Source organism: Equus caballus, chromosome 16 (assembly GCF_041296265.1).
Source record: "Equus caballus isolate H_3958 breed thoroughbred chromosome 16, TB-T2T, whole genome shotgun sequence".
Lineage (NCBI taxonomy): Eukaryota > Metazoa > Chordata > Mammalia > Perissodactyla > Equidae > Equus > Equus caballus.
In genome coordinates this window covers 39,620,311-39,645,245 of record NC_091699.1, presented here as the reverse complement: position 1 = coordinate 39,645,245, position 24,935 = coordinate 39,620,311, and the positions used below count along the sequence as shown (strand labels likewise).

The 24,935-nt window shown below is 38.2% G+C and overlaps 1 protein-coding gene across 7 annotated transcripts in view; it reads right to left on the bottom strand.

Annotated features, from left to right (window-relative positions):
• Positions 1-24,935, bottom strand: part of FHIT (fragile histidine triad diadenosine triphosphatase) — a 1,347,126-nt gene that overhangs the window by 716,981 nt on the left and 605,210 nt on the right. For all 7 annotated transcript variants that reach the window (XM_014731565.3, XM_023621204.2, XM_070238724.1 and 4 more), the window contains one exon: positions 22,052-22,171. In XM_014731565.3, coding sequence (XP_014587051.1) covers positions 22,052-22,154 — 103 coding nt within the window. In that variant the 5' untranslated portion in view covers positions 22,155-22,171. The remainder of the gene's footprint in view (positions 1-22,051; positions 22,172-24,935) is intronic.

The following is a 24,935-nucleotide window of genomic DNA, read 5'->3' as shown; positions in this document are numbered from 1 at the left end:
TAAACTAGACTGGGAAAAATTTCCTTCAAAAGAGATCTCATGGGAGACAATAAAGAACAGGATTCTAAGATGAGGAAACCTGGGTTCAAATAGCTCTGGTATTAACTAGCTAAAAGGCTTTGGGCAATCATGTTACCTTCCTGAACCTGTTTATCTTACAATATGGATAGTAATACCTATCAGTATGATTGCTTTAAGAACTCAAAATAATAAACGTAAGGTTTTAGCACAATGTCTGGCACATAGGACTCAAGATTATACTGTGATTATTAGAAGTTAATTGAGTGCATTTATGTACCATATACAGTATGTATGCTGCAGACTCAGTAGTAAATGAGAGAATCATGATCTCTAACTTCTCAAATATTACATTTAATGTGAAAGACAAAATAAGAAGCTATTGTAAAAGGGATGAAAAATATTCTGATAGGGAAATTAAAGGTTGCTACAAGTAGCTACTTTTATTATTAAAATTTTAAAACACATGTACAACATAGAGGTTAAGAATCTGGACTGTATCATCAGACTGTCAGGGTTGGAGTCCTATGTCTGCCTACTACTACTAGTGTGATTTCACATAAGATTTTTCATCGGTGAAATAAAAAAGATAATAATAACTATGTTAAAGTGTTTTTATGAACATTAACAGAGAAAACATGCAAAGTACTTAGAACAATGCTGGACACATAGTAATCCTTCAATAAATGTTAACTACAATTCCTAGCACTACCATAACTCCATCAGTACTGAACTTGACAGAAATGGTTGTCACCCTTCAGAATGTCTTCTTTTGAGCATACAAACATTGCTTTGTGTGTTTTGAGTCAATCAAGCTATAACTAGAACAAAATCTAAGGTATCTCCAAAAACACTTTCAACTCAGACCACTCATCTTTGGATCAGAAGTTTAAAAATACTGGTGTCATAATTCTGAAATCATGTTGAGTGTACTCTAGAATTGCAGAGTAAATAGAGAAGGGAAATGCAAATATGAAATGGAAGAATGTGAGGAAGAACTCTCATAGTGTTGAATTGTAATGCAGATATCAATATGATACCTAGATCTTGGTTTCTAAATACCATTCTCTACTAAAATGAGCCAGGCTCTTTGGAAATTGCTAATTTCAGGGCTGAAGCAGGGAAAGTATAAAATGAACTTGAAACATCTCATGCCAGAAAATAAGGAGGAGCTCAAAGATTAATAAAGTCATATGAAAAGAACACAGGAATCTGGATGAGGGGCATCTGCTGCCAAATTGGGAAAATTTGTGCATCAAAATGCTATAATGGCGATAGATTATAACACCCTGAATTAAAGAATAATCTGAATTGATTAGATGAGAGAGACAGACAGATAGACAGAAAGAGTTAAAAAAAAAAAAAAAAAAAGTCAAGTTCTTCCTTACAGAAGAATGCCAGGTAACAAATGCAGAAAAGAATAATCAAATTTGATAGCCCGCATTTCATAAGCCCCATATTACAAATGACTCAGGCAAAGACCTTCAACAAATGCTAAAACTAAACCACTGGGAGAAATTTTATTGGAGAACAAGATAGTCAGAAGAGAATTAAAGTTGCCAAAGCCTACAGAAAGACAGATTTCTCTGTAGCCATGGCAACAAGTAGCCTCCAGAACCAGATTGAAGTCTATTCAACTGACACTCTTTTGTTAGCCAACCGGTGATAGCCCTTTGTGGCTGAAAGTTAGCCAATCAGAAACAGACTCACACATCTCCAAGTACCAACTAATCAACCTAACTTCCCTCTCACTTGAGTAAACATGCTTCCATAGATCACGTCAATCCACTTATACCTCCAAAAATCTCCCAGTCCCTACCTCCACACTTCCCAGTTTGATCTGCTCAGAGAGGCTGAGACTGACCAGCACAGTTCTCCCTTAAACAATAAATTCAGCTTTGTCTTTTTATTTCAAATATTGAATCTGCACTATTACTCCACTACATACTAATTAAAAAGAAAAAATGTCTCTCTTACAACAGGCCGATCTGACAGTCACCATTTAACGAAGTGGTCAAGGTTGGCAGTGCCAACAGTGACGCTGATGGCTGGGCATGATATGCCCTGGTATGATGCAGCGGTAAGTAGACAACATCACCTATTTGGTGTCCTTGCCAGCAAGGTTCAATTTCATCTGAAACAAGATAAAATAGATGGATCAGGAAAGCGGAATGCTGCACGGGACAAGTGGTCTGGAATCTTCAAATGATTTAATGCCATGAAGGACAAAGGGAGGTAGGGAAGTGTTACAGATTAGAAGATATTAAGGGGATTTAATAACCAATTGCAATGTATGAATCTTGATTGCATCTTGTATCATGGAGGAAAGAAGCTGACTGAAGATATCTGAGCATAGAAAGTACAATAATATCACTGAATTGATGTGGATTTTCTTGGGCACAGTGGTGGTGGTGGAGTTGTGTAGGAGGGTGCTCTTATTCTTGGAAGATGCACGCTGACTTATTTAGGAGTGAAATGTCTTGATGATGTCTGCAGCAGCCTACTGTTGGATGGTTTGGCAAAAAGGAAGTGTATATCTATGAGAAACATGGCACAGGTATATCAAAAAGTTAAAGCTGATGAATCTTGGTCAGAGAGAAACAGATGATCACTGAACTGCTTTTTTCAACTTTTCTGTGAGTTTGAAATTTGTTTTATTCTTATTTGTTTTTATTTGAAAATTATGTTCACATAGTACATTTAGAACATCTCAGATATTTTCTCTCTGCCTCAATTTCTCACTTACAATCAAAATAAATCTGTTGTACTGTTAAGTATTTTTGTAGGTCACTTCATATCTTTTGGCAGAAGGAGTGGCCCAAATAAGCAAAGTTCAAAATATTTAGTTTGTAAAATGATTTTCCTCCTAGATTGAAAAAAAAAAAGATAAATGTTTTTTCAGTTAAGAATAGCCAAGATAAGACTCCCTTTGGAGTTTTATAAGCCTCCAGTCTTTATCACAAGGCATTTTATCTCCAGCGTCAATAAGACAGCCTGGAAGTCAGAGAGAGAAGAATGTGCCCAGATCCAACAGCAGAAATGGAGCCACCTCGATGCATTCATACAGACACACAAAGATGCTAAAGGCATCAGTGGACACTGAGGATTCTCCCTCAGCAGCCCACACTGACACTAGACTTTGGTGTCTCATCGGAGGAGTCCCTTGGGGGAAGACCGGCCTTAACCTATCAGAAGAGCATGTGAACAGAGGCCCCCTGGCTGGATAAAATATAGCTGGTAACTCTGTCCCCAGAAGGGACAGCGAACTGCTGCAGACAAGGTGAAACAAGGCGGACAAGAGAGCGGGTACTACAGATGAATGGGCAGACCAGTGGTGCCTGGAGAAAAACCTTTGACCTGGAGCACAGGATTGCAGCTTGAGAAACAAGCCATTAGACAAAGGTAATATGATCCCAGCGTGAGCCAGAGTCCTGAAGAAAGCCCATCGTGGGCCCTGGGGTAGGAGGCAACTTTGACTAAAGCTGGGCAGGAAGGTTGCAGAGCCTTGTGCACGTACAGGAGATCCCACCCGGATCCTGGTACAGAATACAAACAGCGACCCTTGACATGGTGAGGAGGAGAGGAAGGAAAATCTATACGTTTACGGGACGTGAACGGCAAACAGTTGAGGGAATTCAGTGAGGGAGGAGGGATGATAGTATTAGTATTTATAGATTTACAGGAAGAGAAATGCATCCTGATATCAACCCCAACCCAAAGGGAACTAACCACACAATAAAAAAAAAAGGGAGCCATTTTCATAGATTCAGCCTTGCTAAGGGAAAACTAGAAAGGGAAGTTTAAGTTTCAATAATAAAGTGTTCACAAAGAAGAGGAGAAAAACTTGAAGAAAATTTGTGGAACCCAAAATCACATTTGACTCCTCTAGCACTCTCAGAACTGCATAGAAATTTAACAATATTGCCAATATTTGAACCCTTCATATGTGCCGGCGGCAGTTTAAGCATTTTACATATGTTAACTCACACGATGCTCATCAACCCCATGAGGCAGATAGTATTACCCTCATTTTAAGCTTGAAATAAGTAAAAGATAGATTAAGTAAGCCCGCGGCTTATTCCTAGTAAGGAGGTGAGCTAAGATTCACACCCAAGCACGGGCTGCAAAGCTCACAGCCCTCAGCCATCACTACTGCCTCTCAGTGTTCCAAATCTACTTTGCCCTTAGGAAGCAAGGCTCAGGTCTTTAGTCTCTTTTTAAGTGAAAATTAAAGCAAAAATAGTGGAGAAAAAGGGAGAGGCTAGAGCCAAGGCAAAGGAGAGGGGAGTCACAACTACGGGGTTCAGAGGAGCAGTCCACAAACCTTTTGGTCTCCGAACCCCTTAAAACTGCTGAAAATTATTGATGACACCAACGAGCTTGTGTTTATGTGAACTGTATCTATGGATATTTAATTAGAAATTCGAACTGAGAAAATTTTAAAGTATTTATTAGTTTACTTAAAATAATAAACTCACATATATTAGCATAAATAATATTCTTATGATAATCACATTTTCCAAAACAAAATAAAAATTAGTGTGAAGAGTGGCAATGTTTTACAGTTTTGCAAAATTCTAATGAATGGCTTGATGGAAGACAAGTACATTCTCCTTTCCACTTCTATATTCAATCTTTCATGATATGTCATTTGGCTGAAGTGTAGGAAGAAAAGCTGGTCTCATGCAGATAGGCAGTCGGAAAAGGGAAGACCTCACAGAGCCCCTGAAGGGTCTTGGGGGCTTTCAGGGGCCCCAGGAACTCTGGTTTAGAGCTCGGACTTTGGAGTTAGACCATTTGGGTTTGAAACCTGGTTCTTCTACCTGATAGATTTTTGATCTAGATTAATTAAGCTCTGAGTAGCTCATTCCTTCATTTATAAAATGGAGGCACCAGTAGTACCTGCCTCATAGGGTTGCTTATGAGTATTCAACTAACATTTATCAGATGCTTAGAAAAATCTCACAGCTCAAATAAATATTATATATGACTGATGTCAAATAAGTAAATAAAATAAATGACCACTTGGTTTTGCAGACAAAATCTCTGCTGTGGGGTGACATCTTCACACTGAATTTCATGTTCTCACAACTGCAACAATGCCAGGGATCACTAGAGTAGGAGCGAACAATTACATCCATGTTATAATAGGGAGAGTTATAATAGACACCCCAGTAAACCAAGAATTAAATTGAGCTGCATATTTGGACTATCCAAGATCAAGAAAAAAAAAAAAAATCATTGGAATCTCCACTCCCCAGAGGACGGGTAGCAGCATCCTATCATCAAAATCCTTTCATATTCAAAGTCACACCAGACAGTGGGAATTCTTTAATGCAATTTTTGTTGAGTTTTGATTACACAAACCTGTCAGGAAGTTATTAGACTGAGCAATTCAAAAGTTGTTTTTTTGGGGGAGGGGGCCGGTGTGAGGAAGATTTGCTGTGAGCTAACATCCATTGCCAATCTTCCTCTTTTTTTGTCTTTTTTTTTTGAGGAAGATTAGCCCTGAGCTAACATCTGTGCCAATCTCCCTCTTACTTTGTACATGGGATGCCTCCACAGCATGGCTGATGAGTGGAGTAGGTCTGCGCCGGCAATCCAAACCCACGAACCCAGGCCACTGAGGCAGAGTGCACGGAACTTTAACCACTCAGCCATGGGGCCAGCCCCCTCAAAAGTATTTTTTAATGACAAAAAGTGGGTGCACAGTTATGAACAATGAGAAGTCGACACTAAAGAGAGCAGATTTTAAAATTCTCATCACAAGAAAAAAAAATTGGTAATTATATGAGGATGGATGTTAATTAAAGTTACTGTAGTAATCATTTCACAGTATATACATACATCAAAGCATTACATTTTACACCTACAACTAATATAACGTTATATGTCAATTATTTCTCAATTAAAAAAAGTCAAGGCTATGTCAGGGTTAGGTTAAATATATTTCTATTTGGACAATTTTTTTTTAATTGAAGAAAAGTTTTTTAATCTTTGAGAAATAAAAGTTTATTAATCAATTACAAATCTGTCAGTGATATGGCTGTGTTGGACAAATTTTTAATAGTTTCATTTCTAAAAACTGACAAAGATCATTTAGGAGGTGGTCTAGAAGGGAACACAGAATAAAGAATTTGTTATAGGTATCTTTTCCTACTTATATTACTTCTCTACATGATATAATTTTGACTAAATGTATAACTCTCCCACTCAGTCCTACCCAACCTCCCTCATATTCTTGGGCTTGCTCCCCATCCATCAAATATCAGTTTTCTTCCAGGGACTATGAGAATCATAGGGAATGGGCTCTTTCCCCTGCTTCTCTACATTCACCTCCCTAGGGTCCCAGGCAGATGACCTACTGATAATGCTGTAGTTTTTTCTTCCTCATCAACAATCAAAGGACAGTCTTCAGCTTAATGAAACAACCTGGCTTACTGGGAATTGCCATGGTTGGCTTATCATTTTCAAGGAATTATGATATTACAGAATGCATTTTATATAATAATTATATTAAGTATAATCTCGAATGTAAAACAACACTATAACATATTGAATGATATCTTTGATGAATCAGAAGATACATTACAAAAATCGCCTTTAGGCAGGAAACGTGTAATATTACCTTTAGGCAGAAAATATGTAAAACTGGCGATTAATATAGAAAGACCAATTTAAGAGTTTAATAAAGAACTTTACATGTATTATTATTTTTAGAGTGTGAAAATATGGCCCTGCTTCTAGAACATGACTATCTGGTTCACTGCTACAACCTAGTCTCTTCATTTATAACTTGAGAATAGTATTCTCTTACCTCCTTCTAGGAGCCGCTGGGAAGATAAAGTGAATTTTTAAAACGTGTATGAAGTGCAGTGAACTTCTTGGTGATAGTAGACTAAAAGAAAAGAAATCTTTAAAAACCACAAGAAAATATACATAAATATTTAACTGATCTCAGGATAGAAAGACTTCATAAGCATAAAAGAACTAGAAAAACTTACAAATAATAAAGCTGATAAACCTAACTACAAAAAAATTTTTAATTTCTATATTTTAACATCATAAGCAAATTGAAGAGAATGAAGTCAAAATAGGAACAATATTTGCAACAAATATGACAGGCAGAGGGTTAATTCCCAGAATATCTCTAACAAATATAGTTTTAATAAATACTCCAATAGGAAAAGGAGCAAAAGACATTAACAGATAATTAACTGATAAAAATAATTCATAAAATACATTTAAAAGTCCACCCTACTATCAATTAGGTAGTACAAATGAAAACAATGACACATGTAAAATCTGTCAACTTGGCAAAGGTTAGGATAAACCCAAAATCTTAAATTCTTAAAGTTGATAAGGGTATAATAAGATGTTTATTCTCAAGTATTGCTGGTATAAAACAAATGTGGGAATATTTGTCATTCTAAATAACGCATAACATTTTAATAAGTGATTCCAGTTTAAGAAATTTATCAGAAATATGGCTAAAGATCCTTTACCAAAATATTCACTACATAAAGGTTGAATAATAAATAATAAATTATAGTAGATCTTTATGGCACAATATTATTCCATCATTAAAATCTCAGTGTTAAGTATATATAAAAACACTAGAAAATGTCAATGATAAAATAGGTAAAAAATCAGGTTATAAAATGTTTTTCTTTTCTAGAGAAAGATACAAAAAATAGAAAAAAACTACAAAGAAAGAAACTGAAATTTCAGTAGGGGTCATTTCCCGGTAATGAGATTATAGATGGTTTTTATTTTATATAATGGTCAGATAGTCCTATAAGTAGAAAAAACAAATGAAAGATTTAAAAATGTGTTACACTGGGGGCTGGCCCCGTGGCCGAGCGGTTAAGTTCGCGCGCTCCGCTGCAGGCAGCCCAGTGTTTCGTTGGTTCGAATCCTGGGCGCGGACATGACACTGCTCATCAAGCCACGCTGAGGCAGCGTCCCACATGCCACAACTAGAAGGACCTGCAGCAAAGAATATACAACTGTGTACCAGGGGGCTTTGGGGAGAAAAAGGAAAAAATAAAATCTTTAAAAAAAAAAAAAATGTGTTACACTAGATATAATCTAGATTGCTTTTACATAGACATAACTTAAAGAAAACATTTATTTACTCAAGAAATTCATTAACTGGTTACTAAAAGATTTCATTTAGAATATCAAATTCTTTGAATATATGTAACTTCATTTCTCCATAACATTTCAGTAATTTCAGAACTATATTAGTGCTGAGTACCTACGGTGTACTGATTATTATATCAAGATACTGAGCCATGGAAAAAAAGAGAGGAAAAAAGAAAAGATTTAAGAAAAAGGAGTAGCTTCATTTGAAACCGAATAAAAGAGAAATCTATAGTCCAGAAAATGAGTCAGTCCTAGCCCCAAAACCATTCCAGCATGGGTAGGTCAAGCTCTACAAAATGAAAGCCTATTGCTTATCAGCAAATTGTGAGAAATCTCACCGCCCTGAGGATTGCACAGACATGCTTCACTTAAAAAAAAAACATCTATTAAAATTAGTTCAAAGAGCATGACACAAAGGTGGTGGGAGACGTTCACTTTTCAGTGCTGCGTGTGGAGGAGAGAGCTGTGGACAGTCACTCCCATTACGGTTAATGAGAGTTGAGCATCTAAACTAATCTAAACCCCCTGAGGATTTAATTTAAACCCACCATGGCAAAGCAACACCCAGCCACGAATGAACCCCAGGACTGTTCATATACCTACTACTCTTCCCAGGAACTAAAAACAGTAGAAAATAATAAGATTTTTTTATTTTATCACGTCTTAACAGAAAAGAAAAAAAGGAAAAGGCTCACAGAACATCAAATTCCCATCAATTTAAAAGTTTATTTTAAATCCTGCATGTTATTTTAATGCCATTTTAATTGAATAGTTTAAAATTGGGTCTGGGTTATTCTAGTTGCTATGTGATTATTCATATAGAAATCCAGAAAGTTTCTTTAATTCAGTTTAAGCTTTGGTTTTACAAATTTAAGGCCACAATTAAATGGCACACCTTACCCAAATACAAGCCCTTGACTAGCCTTAAACTATCAGGATAATGGACAATGAAAAAGTATAATTATTATGTCATGCTCCCATAAGCCAAATACATTCATTCTTCAGACTTTCACATCATCTGGATTTAGTCCTTGAGATAGTCCAGGAGGGAGGTAAAGATAGTATCTTTATTTTCAGATGAGAGAACACAAAAAAGATTAAATGACTTAACTAGGGTTCCCCGAAATGGGACTAAAATCCAGTTCTTCAAGTCCCCATCCAAAGTTCACTGGTAGTTTTCACAAATATAAATGGTTCTGTACCCAAAGAGAGTAATGGAAGCAGTAGACCCATTGGTAGTTAGAGCTCCTCCTTCTCCCAACACCTTCAACAATGCTGGTGACAGTACTGAAGAGAGAGCCTCACTAATCATCACTAATCATCGTTTCTAGGGTTTGAGTTCTACAGCAGGGTCAGAAAGGGCCTCGGTGTGGAAGCAACGACAGGGGAACTGGACTGGAAAAGATGAGAACTGAGGAGGCTTGTGAAGGTCAGAGGGAAGCACATTCCTGGTAGAGACAACAGCTGATGCAAAAGCACAGTGGTGGCAACAAGCTCATGGAGGCAGGGGCCACAAACCCAGGAGGTCAAGGTCTGGACTAGAGATTTTATTCCAATTGAAAGAAACAACTACTAATTGTTCCTAAAGCAAAGGAGTAACCTAAGCTAATGTCTACATTAAAAAGACCATGCCGGCAGCTATGAGATGTTAGATTGAAGGGTGGAAGAGGGAAATGGTTGGGAGGCATTGTAAACAAGGAAATCAGAGAGATTATCACACCCATCCAGGCAAGATTTGGCTCGAGTGGTGGAGATGGTGAGTTGTAGACTCAGGACCTGTTTCCGAGGGAGAGCCTCCATGTGTGGAAGGATGTTTTGAGAATGCTGTCAAATACATATTCTGGCAGCATCTCCATGAGGAAGGATCCAAAGAAAACATGACTGATCTCCGGTGTTGGTCATGTTTCTGTATTTCCTGAACAATCAGCCTATTTTTACTTCAAGCACAGATGTTCTTTCCTTCTTTAGGTTGATGCTAGAAAGTTCAGGGTCAACTTTGTGACCCATCTCTAACAAGCATATGGACGTTTTGTATTTATTTCAGGCACTACACTTTTAGCTCCCTCTTACTTTCCTTTCCTTATTTTCTTCTTGACTCTTGTTTGTTTGTTCTTATTTTTAAAGTACTTAATCTTACCATGCTTTATTAGTCAACTTACATCATTTTTTTAAACATTCAAGGAAATAAACGAATAGATAAGCCACCTTGGCAATGCCTTAGTTGTTGTATGAATAACAACAAACGTAAAGAAGGTTTTATCAAAGGGATTCATCAGAAAGAAAGAGAGATTTGCCACAACGGGAAGGACCCATAACTAAAATATACAATGATGTACTGGGGGGCTTTGGGGAGAAAAAGCAGAAAAAAAAAAAGAAGAAGGTTGGCACCAGTTGTTAGCTCAGATGCCAATCTTTATCAAAAAAGAAAAAAACATTTATAAATAAGCATATATGTCAGAAAACCTGTATGTGTGAGAAGCCGAGAAGATAGAGCCATAAAAACTTGACTGAAGGACTGAAGAAATTGCATATGCACCTGCTCTAGATTCCTTGAGGAAAGAAAGACGTGGCAAATAAAATATCAGGAAATAAAAGCTCACCAGCTGATGAGATACTAAACCCTGTGTTAATTTACAATGTTTAGGAGGATATAAAACATCACCTCAGAGGGCACAGCTAAGAAAGAACTAATTTCACCAGCCTGGCTGGAACCCACAGTGCTAGGCTCAGCGGGTGGCGGGGCGGGGGGGTAGTCTTTTTATGCTGAAGCCACCTGTTACTTCTCTCTCAGAGTAGTCCACTTTGGAGTGATAACTATTAACTGTGCATCAAGTGTGAGTGTGTCGTGTGTAGGTGTGTAAAAACCAAGTTCGACCCTCTCTAAACTTCTAGACTGCATTGTCTGGTGTGAGAATTTATCAAATCATTCTACTTTCTAAATGAGGACCCTTGTCTTTTTTTCAACTTTAATGCTAAAAAGTCCAGATGGTCAATCAGAGTTACTCAGTTAACAAATATTTACTGAAGGCCTGTCATGCACCAGGCACGGTCCCAGGCTGTGGGGATGCAGTCATAAACAAATCAGACAGCCACTCTTGCCCTCATGGAGCTCACATTCCAGTCAGGCTGAGACACAAATAATTAGTCATATAGTAAGTTAGAATACTAATGCTACCAAGAAAAACAAAGTGGGAGGGGTGCCGCAATTTTAGACAAGATACAGGGGAAGACCATCCTGAGAAGGTGATATTTGCATACTGTTTGAATAAAACTCCAAAGGGGAGATGAAAGAGCATGGCATACACACATCAGGGGAATAGCATTCCAAGGAGAAGGAACAGGTGGCTCACAGGCTGTGAGGCAGGAGTGTGCTTAGAAGGTTCAATGAACAATCAGGAAGTGGGTGCAGTAGGAGAGAGCCAGTATAGGGACTTTATTAGTTTCTTGTGACTGCTATAATAAATTACCACAAACTTCTGGCTTAAAACAACAGAAGTTGATTCTCTCACAGTTTTGGAAGTCAGAAGTCTGAAATCAAGGTGTCAGCAGGGCTGCATTCCCTTTTGAGGAGAATGTGTTCTTTGCCTCTTCCAGCTTCTGGTGGCTGTGATTTGTGGCCACATCACTCCAATTTCTGCCTCCCTGGCCACATTGCCTCCTCTTCATCTCTGTAAATTTCCCTCTGCCTCACTCTTACAATGACACTTGCCATTGGATTTAGGGTCCACTGAGCTAATCCAGGATGATCTCCTCATCGCAAGATCCTTAACTTAATTACATCTACAAAGACCCTTTTCCAAGTAATGTAACATTCACAGGTTTCAGGGATTAAGACATGACATATCTTTGTGTGGGGGTGGAGGGGAGGTCATCATTCAACCCACTACAGGGATGAGAGTAGATGAAATCAGAGAGAGTAATGGTCGGCGGTGGGAGATAGATGGAGGAGTTCATGTAGGAACCCTGTAGATCATTGTGATAACTTTCACTTTAGTTTGAGGAAAATAGGAAGCTGTTGTGGGAATATGACCAGAGAAGTGACATGGATTCAACATGTTTAATAGGATCACTTTGGCTGCTGTCATGCAAAAAAAGTCCAATAGCATTCAACACTCAGAATGGTACGTCTGCTTAAAAGTGTGCCAAATTGAGATTAGAATTGGAAAGGGAGATGAGAAGAATCTGGCATATAGTAGGTCTTCAGTGGCTACTATAGGCCATTCCAAAAATCCTCTCCCCATCCCATGAGAAATATCTGTTGAATAAATAAATGAATGTTCCTTTACCTAACCATCTTGTTTTGAATCAAAATTAAATTTATCCCATAAATATTTATCAACAAACTGGTATATTCAAGATTCTGTTCTTAAGAATTAAAGCAATCAACAAATCACACACTGCTCTCTAACTTGGTATTGAGTGACAAACCACCTTTTTCTCTAGGATTTATGTCATTTGTCTACGTAAACAGTGATTGAAGAATCTTAACTCAGTGCGGGTGAAGACATGCTGCAGCTGTATTCTTTGCCCTCACTTTTCCAGTCATGCTATGTTGAATCCCTATTTGGCCCCTTAACAACATCTTGGACGGAATCTATAACCTGGAGTCACTTTTCATAATTAAAACACTCCAGTTTAACAGTCCAGTCTCAGATTAAAATTTCATATCCTATGTAGCACAGGCTTGAGACGCAACCTTGATCACTTAGAGCTGTCTACCAACTTCCACCCCACATTGAGGCTGAGCTACTCTGGTGTTAGAGGCAGAGTGGGCTTAGGCAACTGTTTGTCTGTGGCAGGTAAAGGACAAGTGTTCCTGGTCTAGCTCCAGTTGCATCTGTTGGGAGCCTCTGCAAATATGGTGGTCTTTGCATAGTTCAGAGTTGATAGACATTTTTTTTTCTAGGAAAGGATTCAAGTTTCACCCTCACTCTATCTGCTTTTGAGGATTCATTCCCAAAAGGACAGTCATGTCTTCCTTTATAACTTGGCCAGTGGTCCATGAACTAGTCCCCTTTCTGGTAGTCCAGTGCCTAGTTGGACCAATGGCTACCTAAGCAGTCTTGTGGCACCTGCCCACTACTCCAACATTCATGGTCCTCAACAGGAACCAAGGGGCCTGCTGAGGTGCTTGTGTGTTTCCTCCAAAAGCCACAGAAAGTTGGGATGGGGTAGAAAAGCTGTTCTCATCTTCTTCCCAGGAACACTACTCTTCAGACAATTCATACCCTGTTACCATAGACCACTCCAAAAAGCCTTGCCCAATCCTGCCTTGCATTCAGAAATGCACAAATGAGAAGCAAGACCTGGACTACACTCCTGTATAATCCCCAAATCTATAGAGCAAATGGGAAGCTCTCCTAAGGAGCCTGCAATGTACAGAACTGCCCTCTGATAGCAGTACCTGCATAAGCCTGCAGGTTCTACAGTTCCACCAGTATCAAGCCAAGGAACAAGAGGCCAACATCCTTTTGTTGGGCTTTGAGTCACCTTTCACACTTGACTTTCAGATTCAGTAGGAGTAAATTACCCCAGACAGAGGGAGGAGAAAAGCCTCACAGCATTCCTCATTCCAACCATCTATCTTTTCTCTCACCTATTGTCCCGTAGCACAGGAGCATGGAGTGTAGTTCAGTGTAGTGGGTCTGGTTCTGCTGCCGCCTCTTAGTAAAGTGAATGTGGGTCTCTCTCACATACGGGTATCTCTCCCCAAAGGTTGTCAGCCTTTCTGTTTAGTCCCTAAATGCTTATTCCAGGGAAATATGAAAAGTCCCACTGAATGTCTGTTCCATTCCTGAATTTCTATTTTATCTTTGCAGATATAGCTTCAGGAGGAAAAGCTTCTCTGGGTCACTTGGTCCCAAACAGAATAGAAAATACTAACCAGTATTCTAGACATCTAGACATCTGCATGAGAGACACTGTAAAGATTTTTATGTAATTTCTGTTGATTTATTTTATCCTGACATATCTTCTTTAACAACTTTTAAAGCAATCATCTTTGGTGAATGGAAGGGGATCATGGTTTACCGTTAAAGTATTAGCATTCAACAGATAATTCTTCGTTCCAACAAATCTCTTGAACTAGAAATAAATCTTGAAGATGAAAAGATCTCTTGATAACTACAGCCATTTCAAAACCTATTAGAAAAGAGAAGAATTAGAGAGCCAGATGAATTTCTCTCCTCCTGGATTCATTTTACCTTGGAGCAAACTGTGTTGCTACCCAAGCTAAACTGCCTGGCCCCACACTCACAGCAGTGAAGAGTCAGGCTGAAGCCTTCCAACTCTCAGAAGTCCCCAAGGTTATCCTATTCTTAAATGATAATGATGACAAAACAGCAAAGCCACCAAAAGATCAATACAAAATATAAATGGCAGAGTAAAAACACCCTCAGAATACCTTAGCAATGATACAAAAAGGTTTGCTCCCCATAAGAAGGCAACCAGAGATGGTGGAAAGAACAATGAAATGAGGGTCAAGAGTTCTGGGTCGAGTCCTGGCTCCCATGAAATAAGGGCACCACTGACCTGAGACTCAGCTTGCCCATTTCAACGGCTTATTGGTCAGCAAGGACAAAACGAAACAGTGACACCAACAATGCGTTGCTGATATTAAAATATTGTAGAGAATTCTTAGGATAAGGCCAATTTAGGATTTGTGCCCAAGAGCTATTTGCAAATTTATAGTTATTTTTTTCAGTCAATTAGTTTGAGAAAGGAAATGGGAACTAAGTAAATAAATTAGATCATTAATTTGCAATAAATATAAATTAATTAAGATAATTCAAAGAACTGAACATATACATAAATTATGTATATATCATAACTAAGGAATATACATAAGGCTCTATTAGCAAAACAAAGCCATCTTGACTTATTGTGTTGTAGAAAATCCATGTATATTCATTCAATAGAGTTTAACAGTTTTGATATGTGTATGAAAATATAGGATAAACATTAACTGCATACTGATGTTCTAACAAATCTATTTAATTCCAAATGGAAATTAGAACATATTTTGCATTATTTGAGTTAATTACATGACATTTCTTATGAACAATGATGTATTATTCCATTCATTACTTCTAATTATGTTCTGTTACAAGTGCAAAGCTGGCAACACCATGACCAGCCTTTTCCTATTCCTCACAATCTGATGACTTGCCTGGAAAGCAGGTCAAAAATATGCCCAGAATATAATGAACAGAGTTCAGTAATTGTTAACCATGACAGTTTAAAATTACCTGAGGAAAGTTTCACTTAGAAAAAAAGAGAAATGGGGAATGGCTTTCCATGTTACAAGATATTCATTTTTGCAATTAATATGAGAAATATTCACAGTGTTGTTTTAATACATGTAATTATCATCCTAACATTTGCTAGAGTTGAGAGGGCATCTCTAATATTTTACTCCCCCTGTCCCCCCACACTAACAGAAATATTCTATATAGATTGGCAGATTGTAAAGTTATCTTTTCCTGGTTTTTGAAAGTGACCTATAGCCTTTGTGCAATTCTGAGAGAATGTAGGAACCTCCTAAAAGCTCTGATCAAAAAACCAGTTGGATTTTCCTGCCCTAATGCATAACCATGGTGAGGCCAGCCCTCCTCGCTCCATCCACAGGAGGGTCTGAAGCTAGAAGGTAAGGCCTATTATGGAGAAGAGGTCAAGGTCAAGGAAAAACAGTCAAAACTAAGTAATTATGCACAAGGGCCAAAGGAACCACAAGGTTGCCACATGTGTATCCTCACCGACCAGCAGATAGCAAGGAGCCAGGCAGAGACAGTACATAGCAAGAAGAGGCCTGGATGAGGTCTAAGACCAATATGTACATGCTTCAGGCACACTGTTTCATGGGTGAATCACCTTTATTTGAAGCGGCCAGGGCAAAATGAATAAAATCCCCACATTTTTCTCCATCCAATTTCAAACAATCCTTGCACACATACAAAGCATCTATTAATTCCCTCAGTGTCAGGTGCCAACAATCCATCATTCTGTCTATAATAAAAATAGAGATGCCAGTCTCAGCTCAGGAACAAAAAATAAACAGGGGAAAAGAAGAGCCTGGAAAGGAGGGCTCTTCTCTCCCCTCTGCTACCCAGGACAATTACTGCCCGCTGACCCTGCATGCAGCCTCAGAATCCTCCTCAACACCGTGAGCTCACTACCAGCTGAAGAGCTGGCCTTTGAGATGTATTTGCTCTCTGTGCAGTAATTCCTCGGATGACAAGTCAAGACGGACAACTGTCACACAAGGTTTGTCTTGCCATGGAGGTTAGCAGGGTCCTCTGTGGCTGGTTCTAGACACTGAAAAAAGATGTTAGCTTAGAGAATAAAAGCGTCCATGAGCTTCCTTTGTTCCTTCTGACCAATGCCATCAACAACTGGTTCTGATTGGTAGCAATGTACTCTAGTAACCCAAAGGTAGGTCTCATTTATGTGGAAACCTTTCCCATAGAAACAGGAGAACAGATGCTCTAACTGAGCAATCACTGCAACGTGCAGATCTTTTGGACACAATCGGCTACCAAACAAAGTCAAGAACAACATGACCACAAGAAAATCAACTTGCCCCATCACAGCCCTGGACAAAGCAAGATCATCTTCGAATAGCTCTCCTAGAGCATTTTAAGCTAGCTAATATACAATAGGAACACACAGGGTGAAAAAAAGACATACGCTTAGGGAAATTTTAAGAGCAAAAAATCTATCTTTAGTAATAAAGATATTAAAATAGTGCTTGCACTCACTTTATTTGCACAGGAAGGTTTAAAAAGAAACTCTTTTGAGAAATGAAAGATCATCAGATCACTAATAACTGGTTTCCTGAACAATTAAAGAAATTCACAAGATTACAACCTACTCAGGAAATGACAAATATTTCTGATTTTTACGGAAGGACTAAAAGGGAACTTTTATCTATAGCATCTCTTCCGTAAGAAGCACTGTTAAGTAATGAAGCTATTTTTGCTCATTTTTCATTTATTTCAGGAGTACTCAGTATGGCAATGGTCTGAAAACAGAAAAAACTTAACATTGCTTGTTTGGAAAGGTAAAAATTTGTATTAAAAGGCATTTGTCAGAGTTTTCATTTTTATCTCTTGTTGTTGGATCTTAGAGCACAATTTCCATTGTACCAAACTTTTATACCTAACGTATATGTCAGCAGAAATGTCTTTTAAGTTACCTAGTCTAATTCTTCACGAATACACTTTGTAAGGCTGTCCTCAATGCATCACCTAACATTGTTTGGCCCTGATAACATTCTGTGTGCAATCCTACCATTTGGAAAAAGCTGCTCTTTTTAATAACTGATTCAATAAACTGTTGACAAATGATTTGTATAATATAGTATGGCCAGCAAGCAAGGTTTGTCTCTGTCATTACATAGCACATTCAACCCATCCACAAATGTTGCCATGTGCCCCTTATGTTAGAGCTCCTTATGCCATTCTGAATAGCAATTCAAAGATCAATACACTGTCTGCTGAAAACAACAGGACATAACAAATGAATAATTTTATTTACAATAAAAGCCCAGTCCCCAAATGGATTCACTAATGTTCAAATTCATTTTTCATGCTCAACTCAAGATGAGAGGTAGACACAGCACAATGCAAGGGGAGGGAGTGAGGAGAAGTATTAACCACATTGGTTCAAATTTATTTAAGCTTCGAACAACAGCTGGGCTACACTGAGGCACATGAATAAAATGTTCACTGCAGAATTCTGAAGATGCAATCTCCACAATGTTTCTGTTCTCTCACCAAGACACTCTGAAAAACATTTTCCAGTAAGAAGAAATTAATGGATTAAAGCCATTCTGACATATTCTTCTAGAGTGTTGCACCACAGAGGCCAAAGCCTATTCAATCAGCTTTAAACACTTTGTAATGAACAGAAGTGTTTGCTTGAGGTGGAGACAAGGAGAGACAGAAGTGGCTCTTTTAAGAATGAAGCAAATAGTCTTGCTTCAAAAGCATATCTTCGGCCCCTGATCTGACAGTTCTTTTCCTCCTCTGAAAGAAATGAAAAAGTCAGGCCAGCAAAGCCTTAAGAAAAAACAGTTGGGGGGCAGCAAAATGTTAGAGGGGACACAAGTTCAAAGATGACATTTACAAGTCTCTTGTGAATCGCACATTCCCCCAAAGGCCACCTGAATACTGTTTTTAAAAAGAAGTCATCAAAAATACACAGTGAAATGTTCCAGTTTACATGAAGATGCCAACATACTGCCCTTAAAATACAGACTTGTCCATTGACAAACTAGCATGTAAAAAAATGGAAAAGAATCTTTTCCCATCTGCCACAAATTTATTCACTGCTTTTAGACTTAACTTTGTACACTTGTTACACAGAAATGTAAACAGGATTGTAACTGACAAAGCACGAAGGGAAATTTGGGAAAACACAGCTTGGATATGATATTTAAAAATCTGGGATAAAATGGTGACAAGACTTAGCTTTATGCATGGGAATACTGAAAAGACAGGATTTCAGCAGACCCATATTGCCCCATTCCATTAATTGAAACAATCCATATGCTCCTGATGTTCACAGTCAACATAGTACTTCTGGATGCTAAGAGAAAAAGAGATGTGCCAGCTAGAGCAGGTCCTGGCCCCACTCCTTCCCAGGAAATAATGACTCAGTGCAGAGACAAACAGGAATGAGCACAGTTCTGATATGATGCAGATTGCGATAAGCGTTTGGCATGGCACCTAGAAGAGAGTCGGAGCTCAGTAATAAACTGTTGAATGAATCAACATATGATTAAGGCACCAAATGTCACAAAAAGGACAGAGCATTTTTCTCCTAAGAGGGTGGGACAGGTATCAAACCACTTTAATTGAAATGAAAAGGATGGGAAGTATTTCAAGACAAAGAAAGAGGTGGGGTAAAGGGAGAAAAAGGATGGTAAAGAGAAATACAACACCTGTTTAGGAAATAGCTGGAAAGGGAGTGGGTTAGGTCAAGATAAGGAAAATCTTTTAAAACTGTGATAAGGAGTTTAAACTTCATCCTCAAAAAAATAAAAATAAAGGAGATCCATTCATGGTTTGTTTGCAGGAAAATAGGAGAGTGATATGATCACGGCTATGGTTTAAAAGGAGGTGTTGGCTAGATTGGAGAAGTCCAGGGACCAGGAGGGTGCAAAAAGCTAGAAGACATGGAAGACTCACACCAGGGGGCTTATCCAGGGCAGACAGAAGAGAACACTGGGGGAAGATTAAAGCCCACTGCAGACATCTCATCATTTATTTTATGAAACGCTAGTGTGCAGAGCTATCCACATCTTCAATTCTCAAATCACAGGACAAAAGAATATCACTTTCTGCAAGCAAACGAGTAACTTATTAAGATTCTTCTCACAGGTGCTACTAACAGAGTTTACAAAGATACAGTAAAATAAAAAGTTACAAAATCATCATATAAAAAGGATTGTCTGAATACGTTATCTACTAGCCCTGAGACCACTTTCAACAATGTAGACGTGAAATAGCCTCACAGAGCATACTGATTACAAATACGTTCCGCTTCTCACTGTTCTCATCCTCAGAAAGGGCCAGGTCCTTCTTGCTACCTTCCAAACAAACTGAAGCCTGTTGATTTTAATAGTGTTCCCCATGTCCTTGGCATTTACTCAGAGATATGGTAACTAACTGTCCAGGACTCGTTTCCAAAATGGCGATCCCAGTGCCATCTGGAACAAAACTAGTCATCATTCACTGATTGCTCACTATTGCAGTATAAACATTTCCTTACAAGTAGACACCTCAACTTTTCTTGAGTTCAAACACATATATGACCCAGATCTTACACATCACACTGTCAGAGTTGGTTAAAAATACCATAATTTCTTACTATCAAGATATGAGAAAAAAAAAATCACAAAGTAAAGTTCATGCCATTATTAAACATTAAGAAAGCAGTGCAACTCTATAACCTCACATTTTCTCAGTCGAAGGTATTAAGATTTGCTCATCTAAATTCACATTTTCATCTCAGGTTCCTGCAGTGCTTTGACAGAAGCCAATTAAAGCTGGCACCCAAAGAGAAGACGGCGTTTAAACCGTATTCTTTTGACACCAGAATTCCCATTTGGCTTAAAAAATAAAATTCCTCAAAGGAAAAAGACAACCACAAACTTGCAGCAAAATCAAATGAAAAAATAAAATGCTTCTGTTATTTCAAGAACTTCAAGGTCTTTTAGAAGAACTCAATATAAAATTGATATACAATTTAAAAGTTGTTCTGTTTCATAGGACCTTTATAAATCATTCCAGTTTTTATTTTTCTAGGTCACTAAACAGAAGAATGAAATTTTATAATATTGAGTATTGATAATTTAAACTATTTTTATAAATTTAAAAGAAGAGTTAAATATTATCAAGAAAAAATTTACATAATATTATTTACTAGTTTATCACTGTGATCATTAGTTAGTTAAATTTACAAAATTTATTCAGTTAAAATTTGGGTTCAAAGAATTTGGAAGTCTATTATAAAATCACAATTATCTTTTGGTACGTGTTTTCTTATTTGTATTTTTTTCAATGTACAATAGTTACATGGCTAACAAAGAAGATACTTCATAAAGTTCTCAAGCACTTTGAAAATTCCTCCTGAAAAAAATGTAACTAATTCTGGAAAAAATCTTGACATATTTGTAGACTCAGAATTACTGAGAAATTTATTTCAAAGTAAAATCATGTTTCAGTGTGAAAAATACTTATTATTTTAAAATATGAAATTTTAGCGGCCGGCTCCGTGGCTGAGTGGTTAAGTTCGCGCGCTCCGCTGCGGCGGCCCAGGGTTCAGATCCTGGGCACGGACATGACACCGCTCGTCAGGCCACGTTGAGGCGGCATCCCACATCCCACAACTAGAAGGACCTGCAACTAAGATATACAACTATGTACGGGGGGGGGGGGGGGGGGGGGGGGGGGGGGGGGGCAGGGTGGTTTGAGGAGATAAAGCAGAAAAAAAAAAAGATTGGCAACGGTTGTTAGCTCAGGTGCCAATCTTTAAAAAAACAATATGAAATTTTATACTTTGTTGCCCTCTGCATAGTAAATTATGTTAAGGGGGAAAGAGAAAGAGAAATCTGAAGAGTCAGTACAAAAGTCATATGCACACAGTCATGAGTAATAATTTCAACAACATAAAAATAACTCTGTAGAGCATTTCACCAATTCCTGCTACTCCCACTGCAAAAGGAAAGCTCCTACTGAAGTCAATAGGAGAGAAGACTCGACGGTCAGAGGGAAATAAAACAACTCTACCACCAGTGACACTGGACAATGATGTAGAAGCTGGGATGCTTTCAAGAAAAAATGCTATTTCGGATGCTAACATGAAAAAAATATTTGGTAAGTATGTTTACATGTATGAATTTAATTAAAACTCATAGTTTGAATGACCTCCAAGAGGTAAAGAAACCAAGTGAATCTCAAATCTTCGTGTAATACCTTACTTCCACATCACAAAAGTGCTACCCAATCTCTTACTATTAAAATTCACAATCGATAACTGAAAAAATGTGCCCATGACATTCGTTGGGCCCATTTTAGAAGCACCTATTTATTTACACAGCTACGACAGTCAAAAGGTCAAGCAAAAATTCACCTCCAAAGCCATGGTTGCCAAGCAACTCTTTTCAGAAGTTCTGCAACATTGATCAAGCATATTACTGGTGCCACCAACTGGATTCAGAATAAATGTGAGTAACACCTTACCTGGTTTTCCCAAAGCAGGAGCGAGGCAGATTCGTTGTTTACCTTTTCGGACAGACACTGGAGGCCAATCCTGTATTCATTTGGTCTGTTAGCTACAGAGGCTTTTTTATTTTTCCTCTGTTAAAAAAAAAAAAGGATACGTCCTGGTACCACAGGTTTCCTGTTCACGAGGGCAAAGGATAGTTCTGTTTTGAGAAACACCACAGAGGGCTTGATGAGATGCTGGCCGAATCTGAATGACATTTCCACACAATTAAAGTCTGAAAGAGAAGAGGATTTAGGAAATGGGCATTTATAAAATTCAGATGAGAAACTCAGATCATGTATCACTTTAAAGAAAGCAAATTCCATTACTAAAGATTCTTAGTTGCAAAGAAGACTTCATTTAAACTGTTCCCCATTTAATATCCACTAAGATGTATTCTGGGTAAGTCCTCCTAAAATACTCCACTCTCTCTACCAGCCTTGCTTTGCCTGGAGTTAGTGTTGTCAAGCAGAAGCTTGCACATGGACAACAAAACAGTCTTCTTAAATCTCTCTGCACTTCAGGTTGCTTGCCACCTTAACTCAAATCCACTATGTGCTATCTGTCAGGCACTTTTTATTTTTACCCATCCATTTCATTATCTTTGCTAAGCTGAAAATTTTCATTGTTAAGCATTGACTATAACCTTCTAATTCTTAAATGCTTTTCTCAAATGGTTTTATCTCTGTTTATATAAAAGCAATTTAGAGAAAGGACAAGTACTGTTTGACCTTGCCTACAATTAGAGAAACATATGAGCACTCCCTGAGAACTATTATAGCAAAATTTCCAAAATTAAAGAGAAAAAAATTGATAAAGAGAAGGCGAAAAATAGAGTTCAAGATGAGAACAATTGCTGGTTGATGCAGAGCCAGCAAGGTATGTGAAGTGTTTCATGTCCTCTTTTCTGGGGAAAGCCACAGCAATGGGGTTGAAGAAGATTTAGCACTTGGCATCTAGGGTACCAAGGAATGATTTTCCATCAGCTGGATGCCTACACACGACAAAGTTACTTTCTGAATGACTAAGACACACTCTCCTTGGGAAATCATTTCATTTTTCTAATTCAGGAACCATCCCACTACAAAAGTGATGAAAATAGATCAACCCATGGGCAAACAGAAACAGGATTACGAAAAGGATCATGTCAGAAAATGGTTGACTATTTTATAAAGCACAAATTGTTTAATGATTCTAATGTTCCCAATGACCCAAAAGATACAGAGGGCTATGCAAATAGCCTCTACTGTTGAAGCACCAACATAGCCAAAACTTAACACATTTCAGGTACAGAGAAATAAGATGGAAGTTTTGCCTCAATGATACAAATACTGGTTTTTAAAACATTAACAACTATCTCATAAAAACTAAAGGTCAATAAGGATGTTGAAAATCATCTAACACAGTGGTCCTCATGGTGTGTTCCTTGGACCAGGAGCAGCAGCATCACCTGGGAACATATTAGAAATGCAATTCTGGAGTTCTACTCCAGATGTACCAAACCAGAAACTCTTGGGAGAAGGGCCCAGATATCTATACTTTAATAAGCTGTCTAGATGATTCAGAACCACTGATCAAACCCAACTAGTCTCCCAGCCCTTGGGTCCTTCTCTACAGAATCCTTGCCAGGTAGCTGGCTAGTCCATGCTTAAATATACCCATTGATGGGAAGTTCACTATCCATTCCTTCTAAGGCAATCAACTCCAGCAATTACGTAGTTGTCTTTCATACCAAGTCCGTGGATTTATACCTCTGGGTCATATGAAACAAGTGGCATGCAAGTGGCAGATGCTTAGAGTTAACCTTTATTCATTTTCCCCAGTTTTTCTAGAATAAACATGGCAATTCATTTCAATCATTTTATAAACAGCATTGGTTCAAGTTCCTCGCAGCTATCTGTGTTTTTTGCCTCCCCAGCATCCACTTTCTCGTCATATCTGGTAGCTTTGCTCACATCACCCTGATTTTTCTTTGGGTAATATCCTACCACATTTTGTATGTGGCACTATTCCTACTGCCGGGTTCTAGGGATAGAAAAGTGACTCAGGCATCCTCAGTGCCCTGTCACATGATTGGTTCAGGAGTGGACACAGGACAAAAAATGAGGCATTCAAAGGAAGGAAATCCATGCAAGGATTACTGCTGACAATATGGAGAAAGAGCTTTCTTTCTGCTGAGTTGCAAAACTGGTAAGAACTGAACCTGGAACAGCTAGAGTTACACGGAAAACAGTCTGCCTGATATCAGAGCCAACACTGAGGCCAGCAGAGCCAAGATACAGAGAGAGACCATACCTGATGACACTCTGTGAGCACCTGGAGCTAACAATGCTGGAAGGAATAACGTCCCCAGAGTTTGTTTCCCCTTAAGGATAATTGTACAGAATTGACTTAAGCATAGGCTCTAGTTGATAAGCTACGATTAATGGTTCGTGAAAGGCTCTTCTTGTGGTTTTCAGTTTTCTTATCATCATTTCCCCTTCATCCTCTATGCCCAGGCCCATTCTTTCCTCTCCCACCACAGGGCTTCACTTTTTCATAATTAACATTGTGTTTATAATCTTCATTGCATTTTTACAAATATCTTATATGTCAAAATATATAGGGCTCTTGCATATGGCTTTTAAATTTGTCTATAAATTGTATCATGCTTTAAATCTCATTCTGCCTTTTTCTCTCAACATTGTTTTAGAGACTCAGTCACGTTGCTATAAATAGATGAAATTCACTCCTTCTCACTGCTTATTCCCTCTCGCTGTATTCCACTGTAATTTCCCTTGTCCATTTCTCTAGTGCTGAAGAGCTAGCTTCTCTCCGGTCTTTTACCACAAGTAATACTGTGATGACCATCCTTACATGTACTTCCCTGGGTATCTATGTTAGAGACCTATTATTCGGTTTTAGGTTATACACATACTGAGATTTTCTAAAATATAAGCACCAGTTTGCGGTCCTAGAAGCAAGACATGCAAATGTCTATTTTCCCACATCCCTGACAG